Consider the following 16,714-nt stretch of genomic DNA (forward strand, 5'->3'; position numbering starts at 1 on the left):
TTTATTTATTTATTTATTTGTAATAAGAGAATTTAATATACTAGGCCGGAAATTTATGCTTTTATAGTCGGAGCCTAATGTTCCAGAGAGAACTTCTATAAGGTCGTGTAGCCTTAGCATTTCAATCCTAATGTTAAGCAGTCTAACTTCTAACAAGTAACAATGTTAGGAAAAACCTCTTGAATTTCATGAGTGAAGGTTTAAAAAAGAGAGAGCATTATTCACTAAGAAAGGTTTTTACAAGGCTTAAAAACTTGAATGCACAAGAGTAATTTATATATGAGGAGGAGGGGTCATATATATAGCCCTCCACTCACTCCTAAGAATACTCTAAAGTAGTCTACACAATACACAAGTGTGGAGTCTTTAGAAGCTCCTAGTGCCTTCTTGAGGATTTTAGGCTTAAGTAGCACATTCTAGAGCCTTCTATATGATGTGTCAATATCATGAGGGCTCTAGTTAATCTCATTACTTCCTTTAGCCATGTCATGCCCAGTTTAACATGGCTAAGCTCCTAGAGTTTTTTCAGGTCATCACATTCTCCCCCACCTATTTTTAATGCCCTCATAACGAGTCTTCTAGCAACAACATCTAATATAATTCTTGGTCACCCTCTGACCCTTGGACTTCTTCCTTGCTCTTAATGTTGGTTTCCTTTTCTTCAGTATGTATGCTACCTTTCCTTCCCTTGGTATTAGTAGCTTCACAGATTGCCCATGCAGCGCGACTTCCTTAAACCCTTTGAGAACATCAACTTGCCCTTATGCTTGTTCCCCTTGAGTCTTGGCTTCTTATATCCGCTAGGGTATTGATGGAGGCAGTGGAGTAACCTAAAAAATTGTGAAAATAATTTAGGGTTCTATTAATCTTTAAATAATGCTTAGGTTTTCTTTAATATAAAAATTATAAAAAAAAAATCACTTAATATATGTAAGTATACATGCTAAATCAAGTAATATAGTGACATAGTAGAGTATCGATCCCATGAGGAAGAATTTTTACTTAATACTGTCTACTTCAACCACATCAATTATCCTACTCAATAAAAATAAGTTTTGGTTGAGATTCAATCACTTAATTTAAAATAAAAAATAATTAAATGAAATACTATTTTAATAAATTATTTTAGATTGATGGAATGTAAATACAATATGTTTCCTTATTATTCTCTTTTGTATTGATAATATTTAGAGTATATACATCGTCGACCGCTCAATCATTTGTGAAGAGACAAAAGATAGATTAAACCTTCTAACATAAATATCACTTTAAACTCTCAAAGTGTGTCATCATATGAGAATCTTAGAAGAGTAAGCAAGCATGTACTGTTAAAACTCTCTCATGATAATTCATTTCTATAAATTTGATACATGACAAGCACTATGCCTATACTTTCATCATACTAATCCAACATACTTGGTTGTGTCGGCTTTCCCATTCCTAGGCTCTACATTACACATGATATTAACTACACATATGGCCACTATGTGTATTAAATGAAAACCTGATATATTAAAAGTATCATAAAATAATTAATGAAGAAAATTCATTAGCACTCCACATTTCATTTACACCATCAATTCAAAACTAGATAATTAAGCTAGGCATGAAAAACAAGTGAAACAAATTTATTTTCATTAGTTTCACAAAAGAAAAAAAGAACATAAGAAAAGATATCATCTAATGGGTTCAATGATCTCCTTTATATTCCTCCTTAAACTTATAGAATTACTTCCATAAACACAAGCCAAACACTCTAGTAAAAGGTATCTAGTACTTCTCTAAATTTTTTTAGTTCTCACTTCTAAGGAAAAATCATAGAAGTACTATAAAGACAAAAATTAAATAGGTGATTGAACACCTCAATTAACATTACAAATAGACTATTTATAAAAAAAACATATAAAATATATTCTAGCATTACGGTGCTCAAGACACTTGGTTTGTGGCACCCATAATATGAGCTAACGCCGCAGCACTGAAGGATTTCTCTATTGTGGCTCTTGCTGACATTAACCAGCTATTTATTGAATCAACACTTCACTCACTACAGGAAAATCACCCACTTCCGGCGGCTTTTTCCGGCGGAATTTGACCTATTTCCGGCGGTTTTTTAATTTTCCGGCGGTTTTCCGGCGTTGAGCATTGTGGCATCCTTGTGGCACTATTTTTGACATGGCGGCACTGGAATTTGGCATCACAATGCTATGTAGATAGAGATTGGCTTTACGGCGCTGACTCCATCAATAATGTTGCACTATCAAATAGAGATTAGGTGATGTCATGTCTAAATTTAGGTACTTTGGTGATGTCAATGATGGTGTTGTAGTGGTATAATGTGATGCCATAGAATCTAAATTAAAAGAATTATTCTTATATTTTAATAAAAAATAATCAGAGTTATCTAATATCAATTATCAGTAATAAATAATAAAACATATTATATAATTTAAAACATCAATATACATATCTATATTCAATCTCAAAAATTATATACAACACTAAAGATTTATACAATCATATCATAAATATTTTGTCCTGAGTATAAGAGAATAATAAAATAAAAAAGAAATAGAATTGAAGAATATGTTTAGCCTCACACTTCTACTCCCGTACCTTGACCTGAAATCATTTAACCACGAATAATGAGCTAAAAATTCCAACAGGTTACTGTGGACCTCCGAAAGAGCACCGCTCGTGGGGTACGAACGCAGAGGGTTCGGCCGCACTATCCAGTAGGACAAAACGATCGTAGGCCTCTACACTCGACACGAACAGGTGGATGGAAGGGCAGATTGGATCGTGCATACGACTAACCATTGAGGATAGAGGCTGTCGCCAACACACATTGATGGGTAGTAATATACACGACCTAATCCCGGGTTTCCCCCACCCGATACGACAGCTCGAGTGAGGTTTAGTAGATATGAGACCGAGTTTCCCACGGGCGCAAGCCCCTGTGGTTAATTATATCCCAGGCCGGAGCCTGAGAAAACTCTCGATTAAGGATCATATATTATCCCCTCCTAAAATGGGATTGACACAATGTTATAGACTAAGAAGTCATACTCAAAGGAAAGAATGGTCTCAAAGGGTTGAATCAACATGCGTGGCTCATACCAGCATTCGGAGGCTCTAGGGTGCTAAACAAAAACTAGAGAAAATAAAACTCAGGCATCCGACCACATGCGTGAGAGAAGGATAGAGGTGACGTCATCCTGTGATGTAGATAGGGATTTAGGGTCCCTGAAAAGAAGGGATCTGCCTACTATTTTAAGGCATACTACGAGACTGAATGTAGTAGCCTTGAACCCTAAATCTAGGTTGGGCTTAGTGTTCTACGAACAACACTAAGACCCGTGTCCTAGCTAATGCAATGCAAAGATCTGGACTTACCCCGGTATGAATGGGGGAGCCAGCTAACCACCTAATCACTTCAAAACCATACTGTCAGGTCATTTTTATGAAAGATGGATGTGTGGTACAGTTATTGAAAATTGGACTGACATCTAGAGAGTTTTCTAATTGGTCCTGAACTTATGTGGGTAAATGCTCCTAACTAATGCAATTAAATTTTATTTGAATTGATTTCTAATGCAATGCATACTAGTTGAAATGTCATCTCATGAATACTATAGAGTTTTAAAAAATAGGCTTATAAAAAAATAATTTTTTGAAAATGCTGAGTCGCCCTAGGTACGGCACTTCATCCTCATAGGCCAGATTATCCGGACTCTACCCGTAGGCAGGGATATGCCTTATAAGAAGGAGAGAGGAATGCAGTAATATATATGTGACCCCGGAGGATTCGGACAGTTCTCTAGATTCGTTAAGTTTCAATGTTATTTAAAACTTAAATTTTCAAAGATTAGTTATGAGTAGAAAAATTTTATCATCCTTAGAGAACCTAACGGAATCCATGCGAAAACAAAAGCGACATGTAAGAAAGAAATCTAAAAAATAGATATTTTACTACGCAATCAATGTAAACACATCAATATAAATCAAACCAATTAAATAAATGTCCATAGGCCAACTGCCCTTATTACAACTCAAGGTCTACATAAAAGTAAAGTAGTTGGGCACCACTGCCAACAACCCGGATTTCTAAGCCTATGACAGACGCCAATGACTTTGAGTGGGATATTGGTCTTCAAGTATTCAATCTTCTAGATGTCTTCTTCTCCTTGGACTCCTTGGATCTCTCTTCCTTGGACTCATTGGATCCGTCGTGGCTTGAATATCCAAACGAAGAGATAATTTCCCCTTGGTAAGGGGCATTGCCTCTTCTTATTGGATATCTAAAGCCATCCAACTTTCTTACCTAGGGGTAGATATAACGCTCATCACATCATATCTAGAGTGCAGAAAAAGTAAGCAAACACATCAATCAATTTCAAACAACATGCAGTAAAAATATCGAAAAGCTCCGGCACACATCTGAAAATAAAACCCAGCAGCCTAGCCTAGATCTAGAAGTGTTGCCCTAGTAAAGAATTTTATGTGTGTGTAAGGCTTGTGTGGTTTGGATAGATCACAATCCGGGTAGTTAGTTAAAGTTACCTAAAGTTCACGTTTGTTATAGGTCTGAAAAGGGAACTTTAATTAAAATTCAAATATTAATGAATTAAGAACAATTTTAATTAATTTAGTTTGTTGATCAGTTTTAAATACTTAGAGTAGTGATATTTAAAGTTTAAATTGCATCAACCAATTTTGGAAAGTCTCGAGTCCTCCTAGAAACTAGACTAAGGATCCAAAAAGTCACTATAAGAAATAGGCTAGATTTGGGTCTCTTATCACCTTAGGAAAATACTAGACCTTAAGATGAGTAATTTGATAGGTAGTACACTGAAATTGGACTTTTCTAGGCAAAGTTATGAATTTTCTAAGATTCAGGCCCTAGATGAACTATGGTTGACCAAAACGTTGACTTTCTAATCTAGGTCAGTTTTTGGAAACCTAATATTTTTTATAAATACTATACCCTAATAAAACTCTAATGCAAGTGAATTTGCCTAATTTGGAATTTTCTACAATTAGTTATGAATTTTCTAAATTCAGGGTATTAATGGAATTTTCTAAATTTCCTAATAAATAGCACATTTTATCGTTTTGATCCAAATAAGCTCCAAATAGATTGAAATCATCCCCAAAGGTCAGGGATGACCTGAGAAAGTGATTCCAAATGTTTTGGAAAAATTTGGGATTTTTAATAATTTTTAATGATTTATTAGGGGCAAAATGGTAATTTCTACCTAAGGTCAAATTAAGGGTCAACCTAGAGTCAAACTGAGGAGCCCTATTTATCTAAGATCAAGGGTCAGATTCGAAACAATTTGAGGTATTATGGATAATTTTTTGACCTAAAATGTATTTATTGTAATTTTTAGAAGGTCTTGGAGCCTTATTTAACAAGTTAATTAAGATTGGAATGTTCAAGATGTTTCTAAGTTTAAATTTTGAGGTTTTCATATCAATCAGTGATCTACCCTAGCCCCTAGAAAATTTCTAAATTCGCTAGACGGGTCCTTAATTGTTGTCCTTATGGAGTCACTACATTATATCGGTTTAAATTGAACTAGTTCGCACTAACCCTCAAGGTAATAATGCATGGGAAATACATAAAAGCAGTAAACACATCATGTCCTTAGATCTAGGAGAGCCTAAACTAAGTGGTGGTGCAACCTACACATGCAAACTACGATAAAAAGAAAGAAAGGCACCAAATGAAGGGATTAGCAACTGATTGAGGCTGAACCCTCCACTAATCCTATTTCTGAAATTTAAAGTAATTTATATATAATATTAAAATTATTACTAATATTTTAAGTAATTTAACTAATCAAAATAATTAAGATAATATTTAATTATTAAAAATACATTTTTTTGAATAAATGTAATAACAACAACAAAAATAATAATAATAGTAGTAAAATGAAAACAGTAACAAAATTGAATTAAAATAATTTAATTATTAATATTATATTTGAAATACTAATAATATAATATAATAGTAATTATAAAATAATATAAAAAGGGATTTTTCACTATTTTTTAAAATAATTAAAAATATGTCTAATATTTTTAAGTAAAAATAATTTTAAATTAATGAGGCTGAGATTACAAACAATTCGAGGTATTGCACGCATTTTTCGGCTCAAAAATGGATTTTTGGCGATTTTATTGAAGAAAATAAGGTTTTTAAAATAATTTTTAAATTCATTTTAATTAAATCGGACGGCGGCAATGGGCCACGTGGCGCGATCCTAGCGGTCCATCCGAGCCGCGGCAGCGATCAGACAGATGGTGGCCCAGGACTGGCTCAGCGGTCTAGGGCAATGATTACGGCGGGACCCACCACCACTTAAACGAGTCAGCACGGACACTGAACGTCCGATCTTGTGCGGTTCGAGTGGACGCTCCAGATGTCGCCACGTGGCGAGCGGAAATGCGGAGAGGAAACTCTCGATCACGGCCGTCGATCGCGAGATCGACGTCTGAGATCGGCCCTGGCTACTCGGCGGCGTGATCCGAAGCCCTAATGGGTTTTTTGGCAAAATGTCTCAATCGGGTGGATCAAAATCTTAAACCTAGATACTAGGCATGAACAAAAATCTTGGGGAATAATTTTACGGAATAATATCAACCCATATGGAAAGTTAAATACCTCTATGTGTTCTAGCTAGGGTTTGAGATATACCTCGATCCACACGGTGGATTCAGAAGATTTTGGGCTTGTTGGACTCGTGGACTCCTCACGAACAAATCCTTAGTTGACCTCGAACCTTGATTCACCTTGGATCGTCAAGGAATCAACTTGGAAGGTATGGAGTCTCGGTCCGACAGAGATCTCATCGCCGGCGGGGTCTTGGCGGCGAGATTTGGTCGAGAAAGGTGAGGGGAGATCTCTAAAGCTCAAATCCAAGAGATCTCGGGTTTTGAGCATTTCCTCAGAGAGAAAAGAGCAAAGATCCCTAAAACGACCTAAATTTCACTATTTAAACTCTTCTCTCTCTCTTGGACGGTGGAGATGAGATGAAGCCTCAAATCTAGAGCGAGAGTTAGTTATTTAGGCGGGATTTTGAATTCTAAAATGCTTGGAGGCATTAATCCCATTAATTAGCCTTTAATTCTAATTAAATTGGCTAATTTTGACCTATTTAGGACTTGGGTTAACCAAGTCATTGGCTGACCTGGTCAACCCAGTCAAAGGGGTCAAGGGGCAAGTGGGATCAAGACATGAAAGAGTTGATTTGGATTTGAATTCGATTTGAGCCCTTAATGGTCCTAATGGGTCAAAATTGACCCATCAAGACTTGGGTTGACCAAGTCAAAGGCCAGTCCACCATGCCCATGTCTGGGCAAAAATCAAGGTCATCAGTCACCAAAACTTACAAATGAATTCAAAGCATTATAAATGAGCAATATGCATGTCAATTGTCAAATCATATCAGTTGCATCCATATGATCATTGAATCAGTGCAAAAAAAGAGTAAAATTTACATGCAATAGTAAGATAATTTATTAATAGTAAAATACTATAGTACAAAAGCTAGTAAAACAGTGAACTAATACGAGTGTAAAATTTATAAAGCAATCGTCGTATCCATAATATCAATCAATATTAAAATCATATAAAGTATCAAATCAAAACATTGATAAAGACTGTTGAAATTATATTAATGCAATAAATTCATATAAGAGTGTACAGATGATATTCAGGTATTATATATCACGTGCTCAGTATATCACATGGTTAGTATAAATACAGTGAATCGGTAATACTAAATAGTATCAATATCTAACTTAGTAACAATAACAATTCAGTGGTATGAGCAGTATAATAATGCAATAGCAGTAAATCCGTGCAATAATAAGAACAATTCCTTAAGAACATATATTTCAACAGTTACACTAAATAAGTAAGAAGTTCTTACTATCATAATAATTTTTAGTGTTAATATCAATTTTACTAAACCATTGGCTCAGTAAATAGAGTTGTCGCTCTTTACATGTCGGCATAATAATGATCTTCTTATAACTCTCAATCAGTGTGTAATGTGAATTACTAGAGGATCAAACCAAATCACAGTATTTAAAGAAAAGTCTGTCATCCCACCATCATGTATAAGTCAATCAATCTCCAACCAATGGGTCAATCAATTTTTATTTGTTTATTTCACATACGCATATTATTATTATAATACTATAACAAATAATAACGACCAACTATTGTTCAACCACATATTTACGTTCATTTTCAATGTAATGTAACAAATAATGTATAATTGAACTTAACTAATAAGATGTCAAAATATCATAATGATAGACAACAAAGAATCCTATTTAATATATATATATATATCATATAATATTTAATTTAATTAATTCTTTACTATAAAATTTAAATAAATCATTTTAGTACTCCAAAAATTATAAAAAAATATCCATAAAATAATTCATGTTATTTAAAAAATATCGGTAAAATTGATTTTCCCAATATACACCTGACGATCCCAAAACCCGCATTTGCATCATAGGTACCAATTTTTTAAGGATTTTCACCGGTGTCAAAAAATTATGAAAAAAATTGTAAGTAAAATACTATAATAAAAATATAATGGTGAAGACATGATTTAAAGTTATAATGACTTCAGAAAAAATTTGGCAAAGTCAAAATACTAGCTATTACAATCTACCCATCTTAAGAAAATATCGTCTCCGACATTTTCCTTAAAAATTCGGGCACAAAATTGATATAAATCAAATTCGTCTAATCAAAACTTAAATCAACTCAAAATTAAATCAAAACTCATAAAAGAATCATACAGTTATGCAATTCATTCTATGACATGTCATTCAATTATACATGCAAACTAATATACCTTAAACTACTCATCATACCCAACTTTAAAATGTTAAGATTTAAATAATATAGAAACTTAACGAATATAAGGAATTGCCATAATCGTTCAGGGTTGCATACATATTATTGCATTTCCTCTCTCCTTCTAATAAGACACCTCCCGGGCGCCTGTGGGTAGAGTCCGGATAATCTGGCCTATGAGGATGACGTGTTGGATCTGGGGAGGCCTAGTCTTTTCTAAAAATTTATTTTCTATAAGTCTGTTTTTAAAATCTTATGCATACCTGATTTGTAGACTTCAATTAGTATATATTGCATTAGTAACTAACTAAATTAAAATTTAATTGCATTAGCTAAGAGCATTCACCCAACATAAATATAAGGCCACTTAGGGGCTCTCTAGATGTTGTCCTTAACTTTCAAAAACTACACCATCCACCCATCTTTCATAAAAATGTCTGGACAACATGGTTTTGAATCGTTTAGGTGGTTAGCTGGCTCCCCAATCCAGGCCGGGGTAAGTCCAGGTTTTGCATTACATTAGTTAGGACACGGGTGTTAGTGTGCGTAGAACACTAAATCCAACTTAAATTTATGATTCAATGCTACTACATTCGGTCTCGTAATACACCTAAATGGTAGGTATGTCTCCTTCTTTTCCTGGAGCTGTAAACCCTACCCATCCGCGTCACTGGATGACGCCACCTCCATCCTTCTCCCATGCATGCGTTGAATGCTTGATTTTCTTTTTCTCCAGTTTTCTCTCACTACCCTAGTCCCTCCGAATGCTAGTATGAACCACGTATGTTGACTGAGCAACTTGAACCTTTCTATCCCTTTGAGTAGGACTTCCTAGTCTTCACCCTTGTGCCAATTCCATTTTGGGAAGGATAATGTAGAATCTTTTTTATTATTATTATTATTTATTTATTTATTATTTTTTATTTTTTATATAGATAATCCTTAATCGAGAGTGTTTTCGGATTCCTGTCCGAGATGTAATTAATCACGGGGGCTTGCACCCGTGGGAAACTAAATCCCACATCAAATAAACCCTACTCGAGTTGATGTATCGGGAAGGGAAAACTCGTTGTTTTGATAAGGTCGCATATATTACTATCCATCGGAGTGTGTTGGCTAAAGCCTCTATCCTCAATGGTTAGTCATATGTACGATCTAATATGCCCTCCCATTGGCCTGTTTGCGAGAAGCACGGAGGTCTGCGATTATCTCTACCCCTCGGGGTGGTGCGGTCGTGTACCTTTTGCACTCTGCAGTCGGCGGTATTTCCTTTTGGAGCTCCACATTCACCTTTTGCATTCTCGGGGTCGAATTATCTTTTTAGTTCCCTCTTAAAGTTCGTGAAAGAAGACATGGCATATAACCCCATTTCCATGTCTTTTTCCTCCACCAAAGTGTGGTGATATCCGTGAAGTAGAGAGAGATGAACTATATCTTGGCCTTCTCATCTACCATGCATCTCCCTGAAGTATTGCTCTAATCCCCATAAGAAGTTGTCTACCTCCTTGGCATTGTGTGAACCCCTGAAACTGTAAGGTAGGATATTTATGTATGCCCTCTTAATTTGCAATGTTCTTTTGGTCATAGTAGATGGGTTTAACCCTATTTTTATTTTTGATGATTTTAATTTCTGAGTTTTTTCTCTTTCCTAAATCTAATAAAATTGCATTATCTTCAAACATAACAAACATTCAGAATATAACTTTTGATATGACATAGTTATATTCATTTAGAACATTTTGATATGATTATATGGAGCTTTCACCAAGTAATTTTGCATATATATAATATTTCATTTAAAATGATACGAATAAAGACACACTATTAGGTATTATTTATGACTTCCACATTTATTCTATTAGATCTGACATGATATGCATTTTTTTATAGTTCTTCTGACATGACTTGCATTCTAACTTAAATATGTTAATAGATTATGCATACTGAAAGGTATACTAAATATATCAACTATAGTTCATTATATGTGATAAGTACATGATATGACATATGTGTGTATCTACAAAAAAGACTCACTAGAGAAATGATACACATCAACTTAATTGCATAAATAACTTATTGGATCTTCTAAACTAATATGTTATCCATTTTCAGTCAAGCTTTACCAACACCTAAAACATCCAAAGGTTCCCCAACAACCATATTAATATTTTCATGATTCACAACAACCTAATTTTCTAGAATTTTATGATGTGTTGTAATGTGAGAAGTACTTGAATATCTTTTTACATAATGCTCACATACATTAAATATTCTAAGTGCTCCAATCAAATGAACTTCTTCCCGAACAATGTGGCGAAGCGTTACAAAGAAAGCGAATGGCTACATAAATAATTTACTAAGAAAAATCTCAATTGTGCTGTACAATCTAAATATACATAGGTTGTTCAGCTATAAAGCTCAGTTCTACTCCATCCAGCTTCCTTTCTCAACCCTCTCTTGTCTATTGACATTCTGAAATCTCTAGCGTCTTTCCACTTCCCTAAAGAAGCAGATATACCAGCAAGTAATACATGATTCCCTGTGCTCTCTCCCTCCACCTCCCACTTACTGGGCAAGATATTTTCTCCAAGAGCACCATTACAAGCTCTTAATGCACTAAGAAAAGGACTCCATAATTGACTTCTTAATTGAACCGGTACTTGACCGATGAATTCCAAAGATGAATCAATGTATCCTGCTCTGCTCAAAAGATCTACCATACATGAATAATGTTCTTTGCTAGGTTCAATACCATATTGCAGTTGCATACTTGTGAAGCATTTCAAACCTTCCTTAACCAAACCACAATGGTTACATGCTGATAAAACATCAGTAAAAACTACTGCATCTGGCTTAATGCTTTTGTCCTTCAGCATCTCCTTAAACAGAGCAAGTGATTCTTCTCCCTTGCCATTAAAAGCATAGCAATTTATCATGGAGCTCCATGCCGCCAAGTCCTTGCGAGATAAGGCATTGAATATTTCTTCAGCTCTCTCTAAACTCCCACACTTGCAGTACATGTGGATCAACGAGGTTTGAGTTTGCAAGTCTGATTGAAACCCATAAGCATCTATGTGTTCAATAATTTGTTCAGCAGCAGAGAGTGAACCAATGGCAGCACAAGCTGATAGTATGGTGATGATTGTTATCTTGTTTGGTGGCAAATCTGTACTTATCATATCCTCAAAAAGATCTAATGCTGTTCTTGAGAGATCAGCATGAACATAGCCACCAATCATTGAAGTCCAAAGGAGGACATCCTTGTTAGTGACAGAATCAAAAAACTTTCTAGCAGAAAATATATCACCACATTTTGCAAGCATATTAACTACTGCAGCAGCAACATTAGGTTTGCAATCGAAACCATTTCTGATCAAAAGAGAAAGCACAGAGGATGCTATCAGCAATCTTCCTAAAAGAGCACAAGATGAAATAAGATTGACAAATACAATGGCATCCAGACCTATCTGTTTCAAGCGTATTTGATTGAAGAGATTCAGCACCATAAAACAATCTCCAAGCTTTGCATAGCCACCAAAGATGGTGGTGTAAGTGATGGCTGATCTTTCCTTCATTGAATCAAATAGAGATATCGCATCATGGATTAAATTGAACCTCACATACATACCTAGAATTGAATTCGAAAGGCGTAAATCTGAATGAAACCCAAGTTTAGTACCAAAACAATGGACCGATTTACCCTGCTGTAGGGCAGAAGTTGAGCCAGAACATCCTGATACAAGGCTGACGCAAGTGCTTGAGGATGGAATGAAACAACAAGAGCGCATTTCATTGAAATGCCGAAACGACTCGTCTATCTGGAACTCCTTGGCATAAGCAGAGATCATAGAGTTCCAGGAAACCACGCTTTTGCTTGGCATTTCATCAAACATCTGTCGTGCCTCGGACAAGAAAGAGCATTTGGAATACATATCCAAAAGAGAAGTCTGAACAAAGACATCGGATTGGAAACCAAGTAAGATTACATGGGATTGGACTTTTCTGCCAGACCATAAGGAAGCCAGCTGAGCGCAGGCCTTCACCACGAAAGTAAATGTAAGGTGGTCTCCGTGACAACCAGACTTCAGCAATGAAGAGTAGAGATCAAGGGATTCTAAGAAGAAACCATCTTTGGTAGAGCTTTCGATTAGTAGATTCCATTTCCGGCGAGGAGCGAACTGCATAGAGGTGAAGACCGGGTTTGTGAAGGTTCAATTCGGCGCGTAAGAACATAAACTGATTCATGCAACAAATCATACAAGCAAACTTTACCTTCTCTACCCATCTATGTTTACTTTAGTTGATGGGCGTGCTCGGTTGGGAACCTATCATCAATCGCCCGTTCAATGGGCCCCAAAGCGCAGGCTGCGAGTACAGTGGTGTTGGTGGCCCGGTAGGTCGGCCAAGATTTAAGGACCGCCAAACACGTTCTATGAAGCCGAGTGTGACATCAGACGGTTCCTCGTCACAATATATATATATATATATATATTTCACACATGCTGCACAACTTTTCAGCACTGAAGTCTTATTTTTGAGGCCGTGTGCACTTAGAGATTATTCTGTGCGGTGTTCGAATACGTCCAAAGGTCATGATGCATCATGTCATCCAATGCACTGTGATGATGCGTCCAAATTGACCTCTAAACTCATTTGAACACCACACATAATAATTTTTCTTATTCATGAGTGTAAAATTTGTTATAAATTCACTCAATGTCAACCAGCTCTAAATTGCCGCAGTAAGCTTTGGTTATAATTTTATTACTATTTTAAATATTTGGGCAAATTACATACATAAAATTAATTTTCTTTAAGTATTCATTTTATTTATTTTTAACTATTAAATTTAGAAATTTGCATATCACAATTAAACCGTTAAATTTTGACAAATGTGAAAAACAGTTTATTAGAATTTTATTATAAATTTCAATGTTTAGACCGAGAATATGAAGAATGAATAAGAGAGGATATTAGTTTTATAAATAATTAAATTTAAGTTTTTGTACATGTAATTACACCACTATTAATTTTTGTGGCTGAAGCTATTTTTTGCAATCATAGATATTAGAGTTCAATAAATTTATGAATGTTGCTATTTTATTTTTTCCTCAAAAATATATATTTTACATAATAATCATGATAATATTTGAAAAATAATAATTTTCTCTTAGCAATTACACCTGCAGATGCGTACTATTAAATTGCTTTAGTAAAATTACAATATAAATTATTTGATAAACCGTGTATTCTTGTAATTTAAAATTAAATTTAATAGTAAAAAACCATAAAAATTCAGAATAGGACATCATAAAGCAAATTTTCTTCTTTAAAACTAACACTTATTCTTATTTATAGCTATGGGATTTCAGCCCCAGCCTTCTTTTAAGCCCGTACATTGGAAGTAATTATTGTGTCCGGACACCGAACGCGTCTAGAGACCAATAACAAAGCGGCACATCACTTGGGCACTCAGTACCATACTTGGTACAGCACTTGGTATTGCTCGGTATTTGTCCGGATTTTCAATTTTTTATCGGGATGTAATAACTTTTCCCTATTATATATTGGACCCATTGGACACCACCCAGCATTCATTCCAGCGCATCACAAGGGCTGCATACTATACGAACTTTATCATTTTATAAAACCTGTTTTAATCTACAAAGCAATAAAATAGAAGCCTAAGACTTCATTTGGGATGTCTTTCTTACTGCTTCTTAAAGGATTCTTTTTAGTATAAAAATTTAAGAAGCAATAAGAAAATTGTTCCAAATAAAGTCTAAGATGACTTAAAACTATACAAACTTCAAAATAAGACATCCACAGACCAGAACCGCTACAACAAAGAAATATAAATCACAATTCCTGCTTCCTTTAAGTTTGGCAACAAAGGATTATTCTAGTTTAAAGAACAGACCCTATGAAAGATGGGGTATCCTCTCGGCTTCGATTTCCAATGCAGCCAAAAAATTATCTCCCCATCTTGGGATTAAATACATATTACATATTGCTAAGACTACCAGACCAATTTTAGTGAAACGAAATTTTACATCAACTGCAATGAAAATTATTCTCCCTAAATTATGAAGCAGGAATATTTGAATCTTCTTCCCACAACTCTTCAAATTCCATCATGAAATCGCCATTGTTAACATCGTCAACCTCATGGGAAGATCTATCTTGCAGCATCTGAAATTTGTCAAACCTTAGCAGAAAAAATGAAGGAATTTATCTGAAAGTAACAAATGAAAGCATAGAGCGATGCAATTAAGAAATTAATTAATTAACAGTATCGAAAATGTAGCAGCACACAGAGGGTTTAGAGTTGCTGGTCTTTGAAAGTAGGGAGTTTTCAACTTCAGCGACCCGCTGATTGGTTCCTGATACAATCTATTTTCAGACATCTGATGAAGAAATTAGTTGCATAGCAAACACCGGTGGCTTTAGCAAGGGAAATTATTCTGTGCGGAGTCCGAACATAGAGAATCTTTCAAATTATTCTGTATCCTATGCGTAAGCTCTGTGTACGCACTACGTATTTACTGCTATATAATGCGTATTTGTAGATACGCAGTAAATTAGCAGCAAATAATTAGTTGTGAGGATTTGCTGCTTATTTGCTGTGTGAGCAGAGCATAAGTGAAGATCCTCTACATTCGAAACCCCGCGCAGAATAATTTCCCCTTTAGCAGATACATAATTAATTGCAGCAAATAGGAGTTTTATGTTTGTTTCCTACAGTTGGAAATATTAAATCATTTAGAAAAATAAAAATAAAAGAAAGATCCTTACGTTTGACTTCTGGAGCTCCGAAACAACATTAAGCAGCCTGCTGTACTGGTCTCTTGCTTCAGGGTACTGAACCATGGATTTGACCCTTGAAAGTGCTTTTTGCATCCGAGCCTCTGCCTGCTTTCTGCCTTCTTGTAAAAAATCGTAATCTTCTTCTTTTTGGGGCTGTGCTTCTTGACCTGAAGAGCCCTCAAGCAGGCCTTCTGATCGAAACCCACGCAGACCACTCCCTTTTCGTCTCCAGCGAAGTATTACTTTCTCCATAATGCCTACTGTCCAGACAATCTTTTTGTATCGCTTCCTCACTTGGTGACCACGTATATGGGCCTAAGTTTTTACCAGATGAGTAAAAGAATAAATAAACTTTAATGAATAAAATCCTAAAACAAAAACAAAGGAGGTTAAGAAATATAAAATAGGAAAAAAAAATAAAAATAGAGAATACACTAATGAAGGAAGTCAGAAACTCCCAAAATTGGAAGAAATGCTGGCCTACGTTTCTTTGATCATTGATCCTATGAATCAAAGTCAGAAACTCCCGAAATTGGAAAAAATAAAAATAAATCATTAATTAACTAACCAATTTATTAAAAGAAATTCTATTATGTTATTGATAAAAAATATTTTTATTTAATTTATTTCTAATTTGCTCTCTGAAAATTCTGCAATAGCTCTCCAATAGAAAATTCTCCTTTTTTTTTAATAGAAAAATCTGACAGTCTCCTGGCATCTCCTCCCTATGAGGGGAGATCGAGATGTCACTTGCCGTTGATTCTTCCAACCCGGATCAAAGATCAACGGCACGAAGGCTTCGATTTTAAAATTCATCTCGCCCGGATCAAAGATCAAAGACGCAAGGCTTTCGAGTTTAAAATTCATCTTGCCCAGATCAAAGATAAACGGCGCGAGGCCTTCCAGTTTAAATTCATTCTGCCTGGATCAAAGATCAATGTGCGCGAGGCCTTTGGTTCGGCTTAGCATGCGGGATGGAGAGCAAGGTGGAGGACGGCCGTGCGTATGGGATAGGGA

The 16,714-nt window shown here is 35.3% G+C and overlaps 2 protein-coding genes across 3 annotated transcripts in view; both read right to left on the reverse strand.

Annotated features, from left to right (window-relative positions):
* Positions 1-11,130: 11,130 nt before the first annotated feature.
* LOC110110357 (pentatricopeptide repeat-containing protein At2g29760, chloroplastic-like) lies at positions 11,131-13,101 on the reverse strand. The gene is made up of 2 exons (XM_028696928.1): positions 12,570-13,101; positions 11,131-12,459 (listed from the first exon to the last, which is right to left on the reverse strand). Exons 1-2 carry the CDS (start codon positions 12,681-12,683, stop codon positions 11,296-11,298), a joined length of 1,278 nt encoding a protein of 425 aa, XP_028552761.1. The 5' UTR covers positions 12,684-13,101; the 3' UTR covers positions 11,131-11,295.
* Positions 13,102-14,741: 1,640 nt separating this feature from the next.
* LOC110110362 (calmodulin-binding transcription activator 3) overlaps positions 14,742-16,714 on the reverse strand; it is a 53,499-nt gene continuing 51,526 nt past the window's right edge. For both annotated transcript variants that reach the window (XM_020841789.2, XM_020841791.2), the window contains exons 12-13: positions 15,686-16,012; positions 14,742-15,082 (exon numbers count right to left, since the gene is read on the reverse strand). In XM_020841789.2, the coding sequence (XP_020697448.1) occupies positions 14,975-15,082; positions 15,686-16,012 (435 nt within the window). In that variant the 3' untranslated portion in view covers positions 14,742-14,974. The remainder of the gene's footprint in view (positions 15,083-15,685; positions 16,013-16,714) is intronic.

This window comes from Dendrobium catenatum, unplaced genomic scaffold, assembly GCF_001605985.2.
Source record: "Dendrobium catenatum unplaced genomic scaffold, ASM160598v2 fragScaff_scaffold_853, whole genome shotgun sequence".
Lineage (NCBI taxonomy): Eukaryota > Viridiplantae > Streptophyta > Magnoliopsida > Asparagales > Orchidaceae > Dendrobium > Dendrobium catenatum.